Consider the following 14980-nt stretch of genomic DNA (forward strand, 5'->3'; position numbering starts at 1 on the left):
CACGTCCTGTACATAAACTTAAATATCCTTCATGTACATATTTCTCCTTGTGCGTAATTTTGTGTATCATTTGCTTGATAACGGTGTTAACACCGAAACGTCGACTCTATTGCAATAAAAAAGTTGTCTATCATAAAAGGTCTTCCTTTTTGCTCCGCTCGTGTGTACATGATCAGACCAGGCAAACTAGTAATCATGGATCCTCGCGATCGGAATACGATAACCGCGTATCAACCAAATAAGAGTACGTGGCTTAACCACCAGATCCAGTTAGTCGCCTCCTACAATAAATTTTATTACAAATTTTGATTTAAAGTATATAAACCCCATTTTGGCATTCAGCTAACTCATAAAGTTTGTGTTCATGAACATATATAGTGGATGATGACTCCTACGGGAAGATAATTCTGTTTAGGTCCAGATTTTATGTCAAACCGTCGTCTTGCCGAGAGTAAACTTTGCTCAGGGCTGTTGAACCACGCCTTGTATTTCTGACATTTATAAGTAATCATTGTAACAAAAAACTGTCTCACACCGTTTTATAAGGCAGCCAATCACACCAGACTGCACACTTACGTACATGTCGTGACCCGTGAAAACCTGAGTTACAATTGATCTTCACCAACCCTTGCTTGCCGTAATAGGCTAGCTGACTTGGTTGACACATGTCATCGTATCCCAATATTGTGTAGATCGATGCTCATGCTGTTGATCTGTCTGGTCCAGGTTCGATTATTTACATACCGCCGCCATATTAGCCGGAATTTGCTGAGTGCGTCGTTAAACAACAAACCAACCGTACATGTCCTTATATGTCAACAGAGATTGTTGTAAGTGTATCCAAACGGGTTTTTTCCTTTTTAAATCTTTTTATTCATTTCAATTCAGTAGGTATACATTCAGGTTGGGTGTGTACAAAGATATACCTATATTATGTATGAATAACAGCTTTATGTAATTTATATATAGCAGCACTACATTGTTGGTTGGATACTGTACTGGAGTGTGCGTGAAATAAGTATGTATGGACATCAAAACTGATATAAGCTGTGTCCTTTAAGACATGAGACAACTACATTAAGACTGCAATACAGTGATCAAATGTTTCCACTTTGTATGGAATGAAGGCAGAGCGTTATTCTTCTTCGCAATAATTTCTTCAACATTAAAAACATCTTTGACAGTTTTCCTAAAACCTTCTATTGTTAACATATTTGTTTTTATGCTTGTGATATGGATGTATTTTTTGGCTAATAAGATTATATGTGATGTCAATAAGCCATAGGAGCTATTGCAAATGAGAATATCAGAGTGTATCCACAGCGTTTGTCAATGGCAGTAGAAGACTGAAGAGTTGGTAAAATACTGAAGGAGTGACGAAGTCCGTACCATGCACAGCGGGTGACGCTTTCGTAGATCAAACACCACTTACATTGGCCAGTGTACACGTGGTAATAATTTTATCAAAATAGTTTGGAATAGGTTTAAGATATTTTTCTGATGAATTTCCGTGTTACTTGTTTAGTAAAGACCGTTTCATATTGCAGGCAAACGACAAAACAAACAAGTTCCCTGTGTATTCTTACTGGAACCAGGGAGACTATATTGTAGATTGTCCCTGCTGTACATAACAATTACATGATCTGCAGCTGAAATAGAAATTGAAAATCCAAGAAAGACATTGCCGGGAGGGGAGTATTCGACGTCACGGCAGTCGTCACTTGTTCGTAAACATACCATTCAGTAGGTTGTAACTTCTGATGTAAAATGCTTAGCGTACGCAGAAAATGTAATCTACGTGAGTGCTTTGACAGGAACTAGATAGATAAATAGTTGTATGGCAAATATACCGGTGTCGTTTTACACTTCCGGCATGTGCGTGCCGTGACAATTCGTCTGCTAGTACGAAAGGCGATCATTGAGTGTTTCGGTCAGAAAGACATGTAGTGTTCATCACCGCCGTAAAGAAATGAACACTACTCTTCTGCGGGCTTTGTGCAACTCTTCTGTACACAAATGCCTACGTAACATGAGCACAAAGACAAAGCAATCTTATCCGTAAGTTGATCGCCAGCAATCGAACATTGACAGTTCTGTGGTGAAAGACGATTCGTGTCTGTCCATGTTTTCGGACCGGCCTTTGACCGAGAGGTCACTGGGGTCATGCTTCACCGCAGGATTTGTGATGTCATTGGTAGTCACCAGTAAAGGCTTCTGTACACCTGAGATTTTCAACTCACCGACAATTCACTGATACAGAAGTTCAAGAGAGAGTTAGACTCTATCAAGGCAGACCTAGAAAAAACCTCCAAGCCTCAATTACATTTTTGTGCTTAGTGTAATCTCTGCATAAAGTATCATGTACAATCTATCCTGTGAAACTTTACTGAAACTTACTCAAATTACCTATGAAATTCCTCACTTAAAAGAATGTTAATTGTACCTGCTTTCATAACTTGGGCAAAGTAAGTTTCGTAATATATTTGTCAAAAATACTCAAATGAAATTCAGATTAGAATTTATTGGATGTTTTGTATAATATTTTTGTAATATATAAATGAGACTAGCAACGAAATTATCATGCAAAGAGGAGCTTTATGTTATTTGATAACCTTACGTACCAATCATTCAATTCTAGAGTAGTAGCAGTAAGAAGTTAAGCCCTGGTTGACAAAGTTGCAATGATAAGAAGTTGAGCCATGGGTTTCAAGGTAGTAACTTTGAGGATAGCCATGGGTGTCACAGAAGTATCTTTGATGATAGCCATCGGTGTCAAAGTAGTAACTTTGATGATAGCCATGGGTGACAAAGAAGTAGCTTTGAGGATAGCCAGGAGCATCACAGAAGTAACTTTGATGATAGCCATGGGTGTCAAAGTAGTAACTTTGATAATATCCATGGGTGTCAAGGTAGTATCTTTGATGATAGCCATGGGTGTCAAAGTAGTAACTTTGATGATAGCCATGGGTGTCACAGAAGTAACTTTGATGATAGCCATGGGTGTCAAAGTAGTAACTTTGAAGATAGCCGTGGGTGTCACAGAAGTATCTTTGATGATAGCCATCAGTGTCAAAGTAGTAACTTTGAAGATAGTCATGGGTGTCAAAGCAGTAATTTTGATGATAGCCATGGGTGTCACAGAAGTAACTTTGATGATAGCCATGGGTGTCAAAGTAGTAACTTTGAAGATAGCCATGGGTGTCACAGAAGTATCTTTGATGATAGCCATGGGTGTCAAAGTAGTAACTTTGATGATAGCCATGGGTGTCAAAGTAGTAACTTTGATAATACCCATGGGTGTCAAGGTAGTATCTTTGATGATAGCCATGGGTGTCAAAGTAGTAACTTTGAGGATAGCCATGGGTGTCACAGAAGTAACTTTGATGATAGCCATGGGTGTCAAAGTAGTAACTTTGAAGATAGCCGTGGGTGTCACAGAAGTATCTTTGATGATAGCCATCAGTGTCAAAGTAGTAACTTTGAAGATAGTCATGGGTGTCAAAGCAGTAATTTTGATGATAGCCATGGGTGTCAAAGTACTAACTTTGATGATAGCCATGGGTGTCAAAGTAGTAACTTTGATGACAGCCATGGGTGTCAAAAGTAGTAACTTTGATAGAGCCATGGGTGTCACAGAACTAACTTTGATGACAGCCATGGGTGTCAAAGTAGTAGCTTTTAAGATAGCCATGGGTGTCACAGAACTTACTTTGATGATAGCCATGGGTGTCAAAGTAGTAGCTTTGAGGATATCCATGGTTGTCACAGAAGTAACTTTGATGATAGCCATGGGTGTCAAAGTAGTAACTTTGAGGATATCCATGGGTGTCACAGAAGTCACTTTGATGATAGCCATGGGTGTCAAAGTAGTAACTTTGATAATAGCCCGTGGTGTCAAAGTACTAACTTTGATGATAACCATGAGTGTCAAGGTAGTAACTTTGATATAGCCATGGGCGTCACAGAAGTAACTTTGATGATAGCCATGGGTGTCAAAGTAGTAACTTTGAGGATAGCCATGGGTGTCACAGAAGTATCTTTGATGATAGCCATGGGTGTCAAAGTAATAACTTTGATGATAGCCATGGGTGACAAAATAGTAGCTTTGAGGATAGCCAGGAGCATCACAGAAGTAACTTTGATGATAGCCATGGGTGTCAAAGTAGTAACTTTGATAATACCCATGGGTGTCAAGGTAGTATCTTTGATGATAGCCATGGGTGTCAAAGTAGTAACTTTGATGATAGCCATGGGTGTCACAGAAGTAACTTTGATGATAGCCATGGGTGTCAAAGTAGTAACTTTGATAATAGCCAATGGTGACAAAGTAATAACTTTGATGATAGCCATGGGTGTCAAAGTAGTAACTTTTATGATAGCCATGGGTGTCAAAGTAGTAACTTTGATGATAGCCATGGGTGTCAAGGTAGTTACTTTGATAATAGCCAATGGTGACAAAGTAATAACTTTGATGATAGCCATGGGTGTCAAAGTAGTAACTTTGATGATAGCCATGGGTGTCAAAGTAGTAACTTTGATGATAGCCATGGGTGTCAACAGTAGTAACTTTGATGATAGCCATGGGTGTCAAAGTAGTAACTTTGATGATAGCCATGGGTGTCAAAGTAGTAACTTTGAAGATAGACATGGGTGTCAACACAGAAGTATCTTTGATGATGAGCCATCAGTGTCAATAGTAGTAACTTTGAAGATAGCCATGGGTGTCACAGAAGTAACTTTGATGATAGCCATGGGTGTCAAAGTAGTAACTTTGATGATAGCCATGGGTGTCAAAGTAGTAACTTTGAGGATAGCCATGGGTGACAAAGTAGTAACTTTGATGATAACCATGGGTGTCAAAAGCCATAGGTGACTAGGGCTTCCACGGGTACTCGAGTACTCGAGGACGAGTCGGGTTTAGCTGGACTCGAGTCCATTTTCAAGGACTCGAGGACTGGAAAAGGGGAGATAACTCGAATTATTGACATTGACGGACTGTCTGCCATGTGCTAAGCATGACCGTCCGTTGACGTCTAATATTAAGAAAAAGATATAACTTTATTATCCCCGAGGAAATTCTCATATATCCAAACTGTCACAAAATGAATATATACACAGTTCACAAAAATATGCACAATAATTACATGCTCAAAACGAATGCTATTTACATATAAAACTGACATGATATAATTCAGTTAACCACATAGGTAAAGAGGCTGAATAATTCTAGTTCTAATCACATGATGATGATTCAAAATATTGGTTGCATTCACGAATACTTGATGGTATGAAAGACTGTGAATCGACAGCAGCGTCCAGAAGGAAGTAGTTCAAAATGGTGAGATCAAAAATGTCAACTATCAAATCTAATTTTAGCTGCCTTTTTGACTATACTCGAAATACACTCCAGAAATTTTGCAAGCAGTATTAACAATTTTGAAAAGTCTGTTTTTGTTGCGATGAGACAGATCCCCATACCAACATAGAAAATTGTAGGTCAACATACTTTGAATAAAGGTTTGATAAAAAACTGTCATTACGGTTTTGTCAATGCCTTGATGATAATAATGTTCAGAATCAGAAATTAGGCCAGTAACAGTGGCATCATCTGCAAATTTCACAGTAAACAAGTCATATATTGACAAGTAACAGTCATTGGTATACAAAACGAAGCGTACGGATGAAGGAACACAGCCATGTGGATCTCCAGCAGAGGTTGAGAGAAAAGAAGATTGATAGCCATTGACACTGACATACTGAGTTCTATGTACCCTGAATTCTTTAACCCATCTGATAATGTTTTTATTAACACCCAGATTAAATAGTTTACTCCTCACACGGTGTGGCTGTATGGTATTAGTTGTTACAAGTCTGCAGATGAGAGTAAATATTATACATCGATTGAGATTTCACTTCTGAAAATGATTAGGTAACTATCTTGACAATTGAACGTTTGCTTGAAAGGTATGAATTTCGAGTCTCACCCCTCGAGTACTCGAGTCTAAAAAATGGACTCGTTGAAGCCCTATAGGTGACTTAATGCTTTGCTTTGCTTTGACTACCTTGGATACTTTGAATTTCATGAATAATAATTGAATATTCTTTTTTAATGATGGCATAGTTAAAATTAGTACCCAGTCACATAAGGAACATGAACAGAAAAACGATGACCGATTGGAGAACTAATTAGATGCCATGCCTAATGGCATTGTTGATTTGCTTACAGAAAGGCTGTGAAATTGTCGTACACTGAACATGACTTTGAGCAGACTGGCAGCTGGGAGGTGGGTAGCCTAGGCAACAAAGATTATGCCCCACTTCTGGTACTACATGGTCTGTTTGGTTCCAAGTCAAACTGGCACAGTATTGCCAAGAAGCTGGCTGCAGAGGGGCAAAGGGTGAGTTGTTATATTTGGCTTTCCAAAAAATATGATGGCATGGAATACTTTGAATTGGCGTGACAGATTATACCTATGTTGCATTTGAACTTGGGTTTTAGTGTACTAAGTGTACAGTTTCATGACTGAACTACATCTCTGCCCTACTAAGTGGCAGAAACATCATGGGTAGTATATTATATAGGACGGTGGACACGAAATATACTGAACATCATTGAAAACGCACCACCTGTATTAGTTTGGATTTCCAAGAGCATAAATGAGCAATCGGTGTAAATTTTACATACTTTTGTAGTCCAATGATTGGTAAAGAAAAGAAACAAGAACCAATCCAGCAAAACAGTGAAGTTTTAATTCTGCTGGCCATGAAAGAAAGATGGAGTCAAATTGGAAAGTCAGTAACGTGTATGACCACCGTTAGCAGCAGCACAAGCTGTGCAACGTCTCCTCATTGAACTGATAAGTCTCTGAATAATGTTTTGAGGCCATGCATTCTACTCTTGTTGCAAGGCATTCTCAAGTTCCCAAAGGTTGTTGATCTGTGGGTGATGTGAGAAGCGTTGGCCGATGTAATCCCACAAGTGTTCAATGGGAGACAAATCTGGTGACAATGCAGGCCATGGAAGTTGAGGAATGTTGTTTGCCAGAAACTGTGTTGCAACACGTGCAGTGTGCGCTCGAGCATTGTCCTACTGGAATGTGTGCAGATCTTGATGTTGGTTAAAGAAGGGAACAACGTTGTTCTGAAGAATGGTGTCACGGTAGTAAAGGGCATTCACTCTGCCACGACAAACTACCAGAGCGGTTTTGTGATGATAACTGATCCCTCCCCACACCATAATGCTTCCTCCACCCCACCGATCTGTTTGTACAACACAGTCCTGATGGTAACGTTCTCCCCGTCAACGCCATACCCGTGGACGCCCAGCAGCATTTCGCAAGTGAACACGTGACTCGTCAAAGAACACAACACCATGCCAACGTCGTAACAACCACAAACGATGCTGTTCAGCCCATCATCGGCGTTCATGGCGATGTCTATCAGTCAGGATGGGTCCAACATAAGGGCAACGACACCGTAATCCTGCTGCACGGAGACTGCGTTGGACGGTGGAAGCACTGATCAAACCACATCGGCCTTGGACAGCGTTGGCGGTTCTGGTAGCCGGCAACGTACGACCCCGAATATGGCGCCGAACAATATCTGGATCTTGGCGAGGGGTGGTAACATGTGCCTGGCCAGGACGTTGGCGGTCCCTGGTGATTCCTGTTTGTTGGTACCTGTTGGCAAGTCTTATGATGGTGGAATAATAATATAAATAATAATAGGCCATTTATATAGCGCCTTTCCACGTCACAGGGATATGCTCAAAGCGCTTCCTGAGCTCAAGTTAAAACTATATACAGTTGGCAGGTACGGATGATTGGAAGTCACTTGTAGCGAAGAAATAGATGAGTCTTTAGTCGTGTTTTGAGTGTACTTAGGGAAGGAGATGATTTTAACTCGATAGGGAGAGAGTTCCACAGAGAAGCTGCTGCATATGAAAAGGTCCTTGAGCCAAATGATTTGAGACTGTAGCTCGGGACAGCAAGTAACAGTTGTTGTGATGGCGCAGGGTTCTTTCTGGAGAGTAATGTGTCAGAAGGTCTTGAAGGTAGGAAGGTCCTGAGTTGTAGAAAGACTGGTAGGTGAGGCAGAGAATCTTGAAATCAATCCTTTCCGCGAATCACGGAGCCAGTGTAGAGAGTTTAGGATGGGAGAGATGTGACAGCGAGGACTGGTGAGAGTGATGATGCGTGCAGCTTTGTTCTGGATTTTCTGAAGGCGATGGAGTTGAGAGGAAGAGATGCCAAACAGTAAACTGTTGCAGTAATCCAGGCGGGATAAAATCAGTGTCCGCACAAAGGGTGGCAGTGGCTTCTTTGTTAGGACTTTGCGGATGCTGCCGATGTTCTTCAGATGGTAGTGGCAGGTCTTTACTAGATGATTTATTTGCTTGTCCATGCTGAGGTTTGAGTCCAAAAGAGCGCCAAGGTTTTTCACAAGAGGAGAAAAAGGAATCGAAGATTGCCCAATGGAGATATCTTTGATGATAAGGTTTAGTTGTCTTGAGATTGTGGAGATGACCATTGTTTCTGTTTTATAGTCGTTAAGTTTCAGCTTGTTAGCAGACATCCAGGATCTTGTGCTCGAGAGGCATGCTTCAAGGTTGGACTTGCACTCTAACTGACTTTGTTCTGACGACTTAAAACTGTCAAACAATTGGCTGTCGTCCGCATAGAAATGATGAGGCACATGATAAGCAGACATCAGTTTTCCGAGCGGTTGAGTATACAGGGAGAAAAGAGTTGGTCCAAGAACTGATCCCTGGGGAACTCCACAGGTTAGGGTGTGACTGGATGATGAAGACGTTCCGATGTGAATGGACTGGGTTCTGTCTGAAAGGTAGGATCTTAGCCAGTCAAGAACTGTATTAGTCAAACCAAATTCTTTCACCAAACGCTCAAGAAGAATTTCATGGTTAATTGTGTCGAAAGCCGCAGATAAATCCAGGAGGACAAGCAAAGCAGATTCACCATGGTCGACTGCGGATCTGACAGAGTTCAAGACATAATTTAGAGCAATGGCAACCAAATTGAGAAATAGAGAGATGGCAACCAAATTGTCTGGCAATAATCCTGCTTGATGTGCCAACCTGCAACATGCCCAACGCCAGTTCTCGTTCCTCTGGTGCCAATCTTGACATTGTAAAATAAACTTTACTTGTGGAGGTACAGATAAGATGAGAAAGTTATTTTGCTGACGGTCATTTATACCCCTAATCAGCATGTTTTACGCATGCAATTTGTGCTTTTCGTGTGTGTTGTGCATGAATTTTGTTGTTGTCATGTGATGTGTTCCATGATGTGTTCGGGCAATCCGTTCTTTACTGTACAGCATTATTTATTGTCTTTTGTGTTATTAACAACATTTCCAACGTTCATTTTCACTCTCAAAACAATCCTATTACCATATTTCAAAATTTATAGGTGGTGCGTTTTCAATGATGTTCAGTATATATATATGACAGCACTCAGCATTAATGGGATCTTGGCGTCCCTTCAGGATTTCATGATACATTATTTGAATTTAGAGCCCATTTCTTTCTTAACAAGGCTAGAGCATGGTCCCTTGACTTTCATTGTATGTGTTTGGGCACAGCTAAGTGGCACCCAACTGTACACAGTGCCCCAAGCTTATGGTAATTAGTATTTTCATTTTGCTATGACTAAATTTTAACTTTCACACATCCTGCATAAGTTTAGTTGTCTCAGGTTGGATTTGTCTTCTCTGGAGATGAGAAGAAACAGAAAGATGTCTTTTCTATGTGTGGTCAAATTTCAATTTGTATAATTCTTTGGAAAAACTTGTTGTCTTTACAGGTAATAACTGTTGATGGTCGTAACCATGGAGACAGTGAACACAGTCCTTACATGGACTACTATGCCATGAGGGATGATGTTCTGAGATTGATGGATGACCTTCACCTTGAGCAGACGGTTCTGGTTGGTCACAGCATGGGAGGCAAGATCGCGATGACTCTTGCTTTGTCACAGGTATGGAGAATGGGTATCGTCTCCTGCGTGGGAGTCATTTGCTATAGGGTGGGGTAGGATAGGATGGGGTGTGTAGGGGATGGGATGGGTTTTTAGGATTATTATATTTTGTCAGCTTCCCTTCTCCACCCCCATATATTTTTCGCCTCCCCTTATTTTCATAAATAATATATGACCACACCAAATTTATTGTTCATATTTATAAAACGAAAAATAATATAATAATATAATATAATAATAATATGAAAAAATCAAACCAACACACATTCAAACTTAACCCATTTTTGCTGAGGCAATGGACTAGTGGTGGTCCGATTAATTGAAATAATCGAAAATTGGTTGCAGTGACTAAACGACCAAGCAATAGATCATGTTTTCTCATAATCAAACACAAACGATTCTGGAACACTTTTTGCATTAACAATATTTTTCACAAGGTTGGTTTTGTGTGTTACATTTCATGAGCACTACAAGCTTGTTCCAAGTCATGACTGAATTTATTTTAAAGACCCCAAGAAATTTATGTTCCTAACATACTAGTCATCCTTTAAAGATGTGAAATTTGAAAAAAAAACAACCCAAAGAACTATATGTTTTTTAATTTATGTTTTTGTGCAAACAAAAATAACCAGCAAAATATCATAAACCTGAATCTCTCCGAGGTTAGGCTTATCATGTATTGTATGTTCGACTTGTCAATAGTTGAAGGCACCATGACATCTTGTTATTGTATATTGTGACATGGCTGTTGGCAGCCTGAGCGTCTGAAGGGCCTGGTCGTGGTGGATGTTGCACCTGTGACCAGCCCTGGTGGGAGGTTGCTGCTGTCGTATGCGGAGAGGATGCGGCAGATCGTTCCTGATGCCCATGCGTAAGTATCCACTGCCAGGAAGGAGGCGGATGTGCAACTCAGACCAATTGTTGAGGTACTGTAATAGTTTTGGAATTATAACTGTATTTAAGGAAGAAACCATATTTCAATGTCACTGAAATGGTGCATATTTGTCAAATCGTCCTCAAGTATAGTCTACTTTTCTTAGACACCACTATTTGCTATTTAGATTAAGTACCTTGGGTAGCCAGGAGCTTATGATTATGGGTTCGAATCCCGCTTTGTCCAGATTATGAATGTCGGTTTGTTAGCGACTTAATTTGAGCTTGTTGGTGTTATGAATATGGTAAGCATCAAGAACCTACATTACTTCTCCTTCTCCCTACATTAAGTGACACACAATGACATAACTGGAATGCTGTTTGAAGCAGCTTTAAACCAAACTCATTCTTTCACTCACTCATTAGTAGGGTAGGTAGGTGTTTTCTTTTCTTTGAAAAATGGAAATAAGCAGCACATGAGTTAGAGCCTGCTGGTAAGAGTGGCTGTAATGAAGATGAGGACAGCTGTATCTGTAGTGCAGCACAACGGATGTTATCTCATATACAGAAAAAATGTGGAGCAACAAAAGGTGTTGTCAGGAACTCTAGGTTAGAGGTGTGACGATACCGAAATTTCAAGATACGATACGTATCGCAATATCTTGGAACGATTCGATACGATATGATGCATATCACGATATGCTATGTTTAGTTATTATCTTTAAAAAAGTGTATTTTGATAACAAGTAACAGTGTAAATTTTGACATAACCGTCAATTTCTAGTGAAAATTCACAATTTTATGGTCAACGATACATATCACGATACGAAAAAAAGTATCGATATATTTATTGTCAGAAAAAGTATCATGATTATCGATACTACGATAAATCGTCGAAGCTCTACTCTAGATACATGTGGCAAACCAGAAAGCCACCATTTTTGTTTTGTTTGGAAGATAATATTGTTATGGCTGGCAAGTCTAATGAGAATTTTGGTTGTAGTAGATAAGTCACTCTTAGTCAAATTGGTTTTGGTTAAAACCAACAGTGTGCCATGGTATTTGAGTTTGGCAGTTTTTCATCAGTTATGGTGAGTCTGAGGAGTCTGTGTATATGAACTAGAACAAGGTGAGGTGAAATTGGGTTTAACGTCGTACTTGAGAATATTTCGCTCATATGACGACGTGCATGCGTGTGTATGTGTATATGCGGCTGCTTGTACTAGCCCAGACTTAAGCTGGTTTTATAGTGCTAGCCCACTGAGATACCACACTGCAGTTAAGCATGAATACCCCACTCAGACACATTATACTGACTCCGAGCCGACCAGTCCTTGTTGTACCCATTAATGCCGAGCGCCAGGCAGGGACCGACAAGTACCATATTTTAACGTCTTTTGGAACTAGATGAACCATATTGTAGTAGACAATAGGATTTAAGACCAAGTTGTGCCAGGTGTATGTGTAATTGTTGCAGAGTTCGCTAGTGCGGCAGTTCCTGCTGACTAACCTGGTGGAGAAACATGGCACGGTGCAGTGGAGACTGAACTTGGACGCCGTCATTGACAATTACCACCATGTCATGGAATTCCCAGAATTTTCTCACCCTTTTGAGAAACCTACAAAATTCATTGGAGGAAGTTTGTCACATCATATAAGGTTAGTATATGAGTCGTGTCCCCACGAGGAGAAACCAGGGCTATATGGGGAATCTCCGCCAGCATTCGGTTGATCCACAGGAGTATGACTGCAATGTCATCAACATGTTGTTAAATAAGACACACTGTCTTGACACCCAATACCCAGTCATTATGTTCACATTGATTGCAGACACATGAATTTCCAGGTTAGGACTGGTCTTCGGCAAACGATGTTTGTCGATAGAGGCGACTGACAGGATCTTGGTTCATGCATGAGATCGTATCTCAGTTGCGTAGATTGATACTCAGGATGTCAGTCACTGGATTGACTGATCCAGACCACCGTTATATAGCTGGAATATTGCTGAGTGCGGGGTTAAACAATAACAAACAAACAAAACACTGTTGATTGCAAAGTATTTGAAAATCGTTTGAAATATATGATTCAGGGGTATAGTTTGAAGAAGAGATGCTGATCACTATCTGTTTGTGAAGTCCTAGCCATGAAATGTGATCTGTTATGGACTTACCTGGTCAATGTGCCCTGTTGAAGGAATGAAAACATGTAGCTACATACAAACCCAGTATTTTAAATATGGTTTGTTAACTTTGCAGAAATATTACTCGGCACTTCAATATAACAAGATGAAAAGGTTTTCTGTCTTTTTGTATTTACATCACAATCATCGCTATGAAGATCTAGGTTAGAATTGGTCTTCAGCAACCCATGTTTGCTGTGAGAAGCGTCTGACTGGGCCTTGTGGTCAGGCCGTCGGTCATCTTGTCTTAACTATGTCAGCGTTCATGATGTCATCACTGGATTGTCCAGTCTAAGTAAACTTAGGCTCACTATTATTTGTTACACTGCTATACTGAGTCTAACAAAACCTTGTAGAAGGTCACGTCAGCTAACCTTTTGGACTGACCAATCAGAACACAGCTTACCATATCGCTAAAGTTAACATTCTCACATACCGTTTGAACCTTTACCTAAAAAACTCGAACATTATTTTCCGCACGATCGCTTAGTAGACAGTCGCTGAAAATAGCGTTTTTGTCAATATTCAAGGATGTCATCCTTCGAAAATATAAGCAAGTAGTAACCATGTCATTAGAAACCACTAAGCGTTTATACTGCAGGTCAAATATATGTGTTTTATGCGGACTTTCGTTTGTTGATAGATCAGTGTCATGACCAGGGAAGAGAAAAATCAAAAACCGATTTGTAAGTCCCGTCGAACCCTAACAAGTAGTCGTTGTCTGATAGGTTAAATCCCTTCAGCCGTCTCGCGTTTGATTGGACGGTCATAGGTCGCTCAAAGGTTAGCTGACGGTGATCTTCTACTAGGTTTTGTTAGACTCAGTATAGCAGTGTAACGAATAATACTGAGCCTAAGTTTACTTAGACCGTGGATTGTCTTGTTTAGACTTTATTCTTTGGACTAATGTCGTTTAGCGGGAAAGTTGGAATACAGCTTTAAACAACAAACAGGAACAGCTTCACAGATATGTATGTTGAGACAATGTGCATGACACCCACCATGGTTCCATGTCTGTTTTGACCACTCCCATGCCATGCCTTATGTGTGTATTTGTGCTTCAGTTCCGAAACAATCCCCGAGATCAAGACTCTGTTTCCGATGGCGGACATCACCCACATCCCTGGTGCAGGACACTGGGTCCATTCGGAAAACACGCCGGAGTTCATCAACATCCTGTCTGACTTCCTCACACAGGAGAACCTGTCTTGATGCTGGTCGCACCATGCAACTGTCTCCACAAATGTAGATACTATGTTAACTTTAATATACTAGTATTTATATTTCCTCTTTCAACAAGAACCAGTATGGGTTCAGTTTCCTCATGCTAGAGAGCTTGTCTTGATAATGTTGAAACGACATCTCATATCTAGTCTCCACAGATGTAGATATTATTTTAACATGATTATATAACTTCATTCAACAAAGACCAGTCTGTGATGATTCACAAATTGGACAAAAAGATTACATCAAAATCAGGATCAACAAAAAAATCAAATGTTATGCATTTTACATACTTTTTGTAGTAACATAGCATATGCAATGTAGCGGCTAGTTTATCTCCACTACAGATGTGAGTGTTCCATCATCCTGATCATTTCTAGTTTCATAACAAATTTTTAATTTTCTGTTATAGTTCAGTCCATCAACAACTTGATACATGGATATATTAACTCTTACAGTCCATGGAGCGTAGTCTTCTGTTTACTATGTGGCATTATACTGTAAACAATTTACAATGATCACTAGTGAGATTAGAATTATAATTGTATTTGATACATTATTTCCATTGTGATTTAAGTCTGTGATGTGTGTACTTACAAGCTTGTTATTATCTGTGTCATGTTGCTGTGTACCAGGGATTTACCTGGAGTCCTGTATTTGAGGGTCCCTGGGACTCATACTCTTAATTTTCAGGGGGTCCTGGACAACA

General features: G+C 40.0%; 1 protein-coding gene across 1 annotated transcript; it reads left to right on the plus strand.

The window, feature by feature from the left end:
* The first annotated feature begins 1871 nt into the window (after window positions 1-1871).
* Window positions 1872-14980, plus strand: LOC124266101 (protein ABHD11-like). Its single transcript, XM_046700913.1, has 7 exons — window positions 1872-2058; window positions 6227-6398; window positions 9822-9995; window positions 10751-10858; window positions 10889-10921; window positions 12346-12527; window positions 14112-14980. Exons 1-7 carry the CDS (start codon window positions 1970-1972, stop codon window positions 14257-14259), a joined length of 906 nt encoding a protein of 301 aa, XP_046556869.1. The 5' UTR covers window positions 1872-1969; the 3' UTR covers window positions 14260-14980.

This window comes from Haliotis rubra, unplaced genomic scaffold, assembly GCF_003918875.1.
Source record: "Haliotis rubra isolate DU_JTF1 unplaced genomic scaffold, ASM391887v1 Scf123, whole genome shotgun sequence".
In the NCBI taxonomy this organism is placed as follows: domain Eukaryota; kingdom Metazoa; phylum Mollusca; class Gastropoda; order Lepetellida; family Haliotidae; genus Haliotis; species Haliotis rubra.

Bases quoted from the DNA above. Each gene is read 5' to 3' on its own strand.
- LOC124266101 (XM_046700913.1), top strand. From the start codon at position 1,970: ATGAACACTACTCTTCTGCGGGCTTTGTGCAACTCTTCTGTACACAAA. The intron at 10,922-12,345 runs GTACTGTAATAG...TAATTGTTGCAG, and splicing joins AACTCAGACCAATTGTTGAG to AGTTCGCTAGTGCGGCAGTT. The intron at 12,528-14,111 runs GTTAGTATATGA...TTTGTGCTTCAG, and splicing joins AGTTTGTCACATCATATAAG to TTCCGAAACAATCCCCGAGA.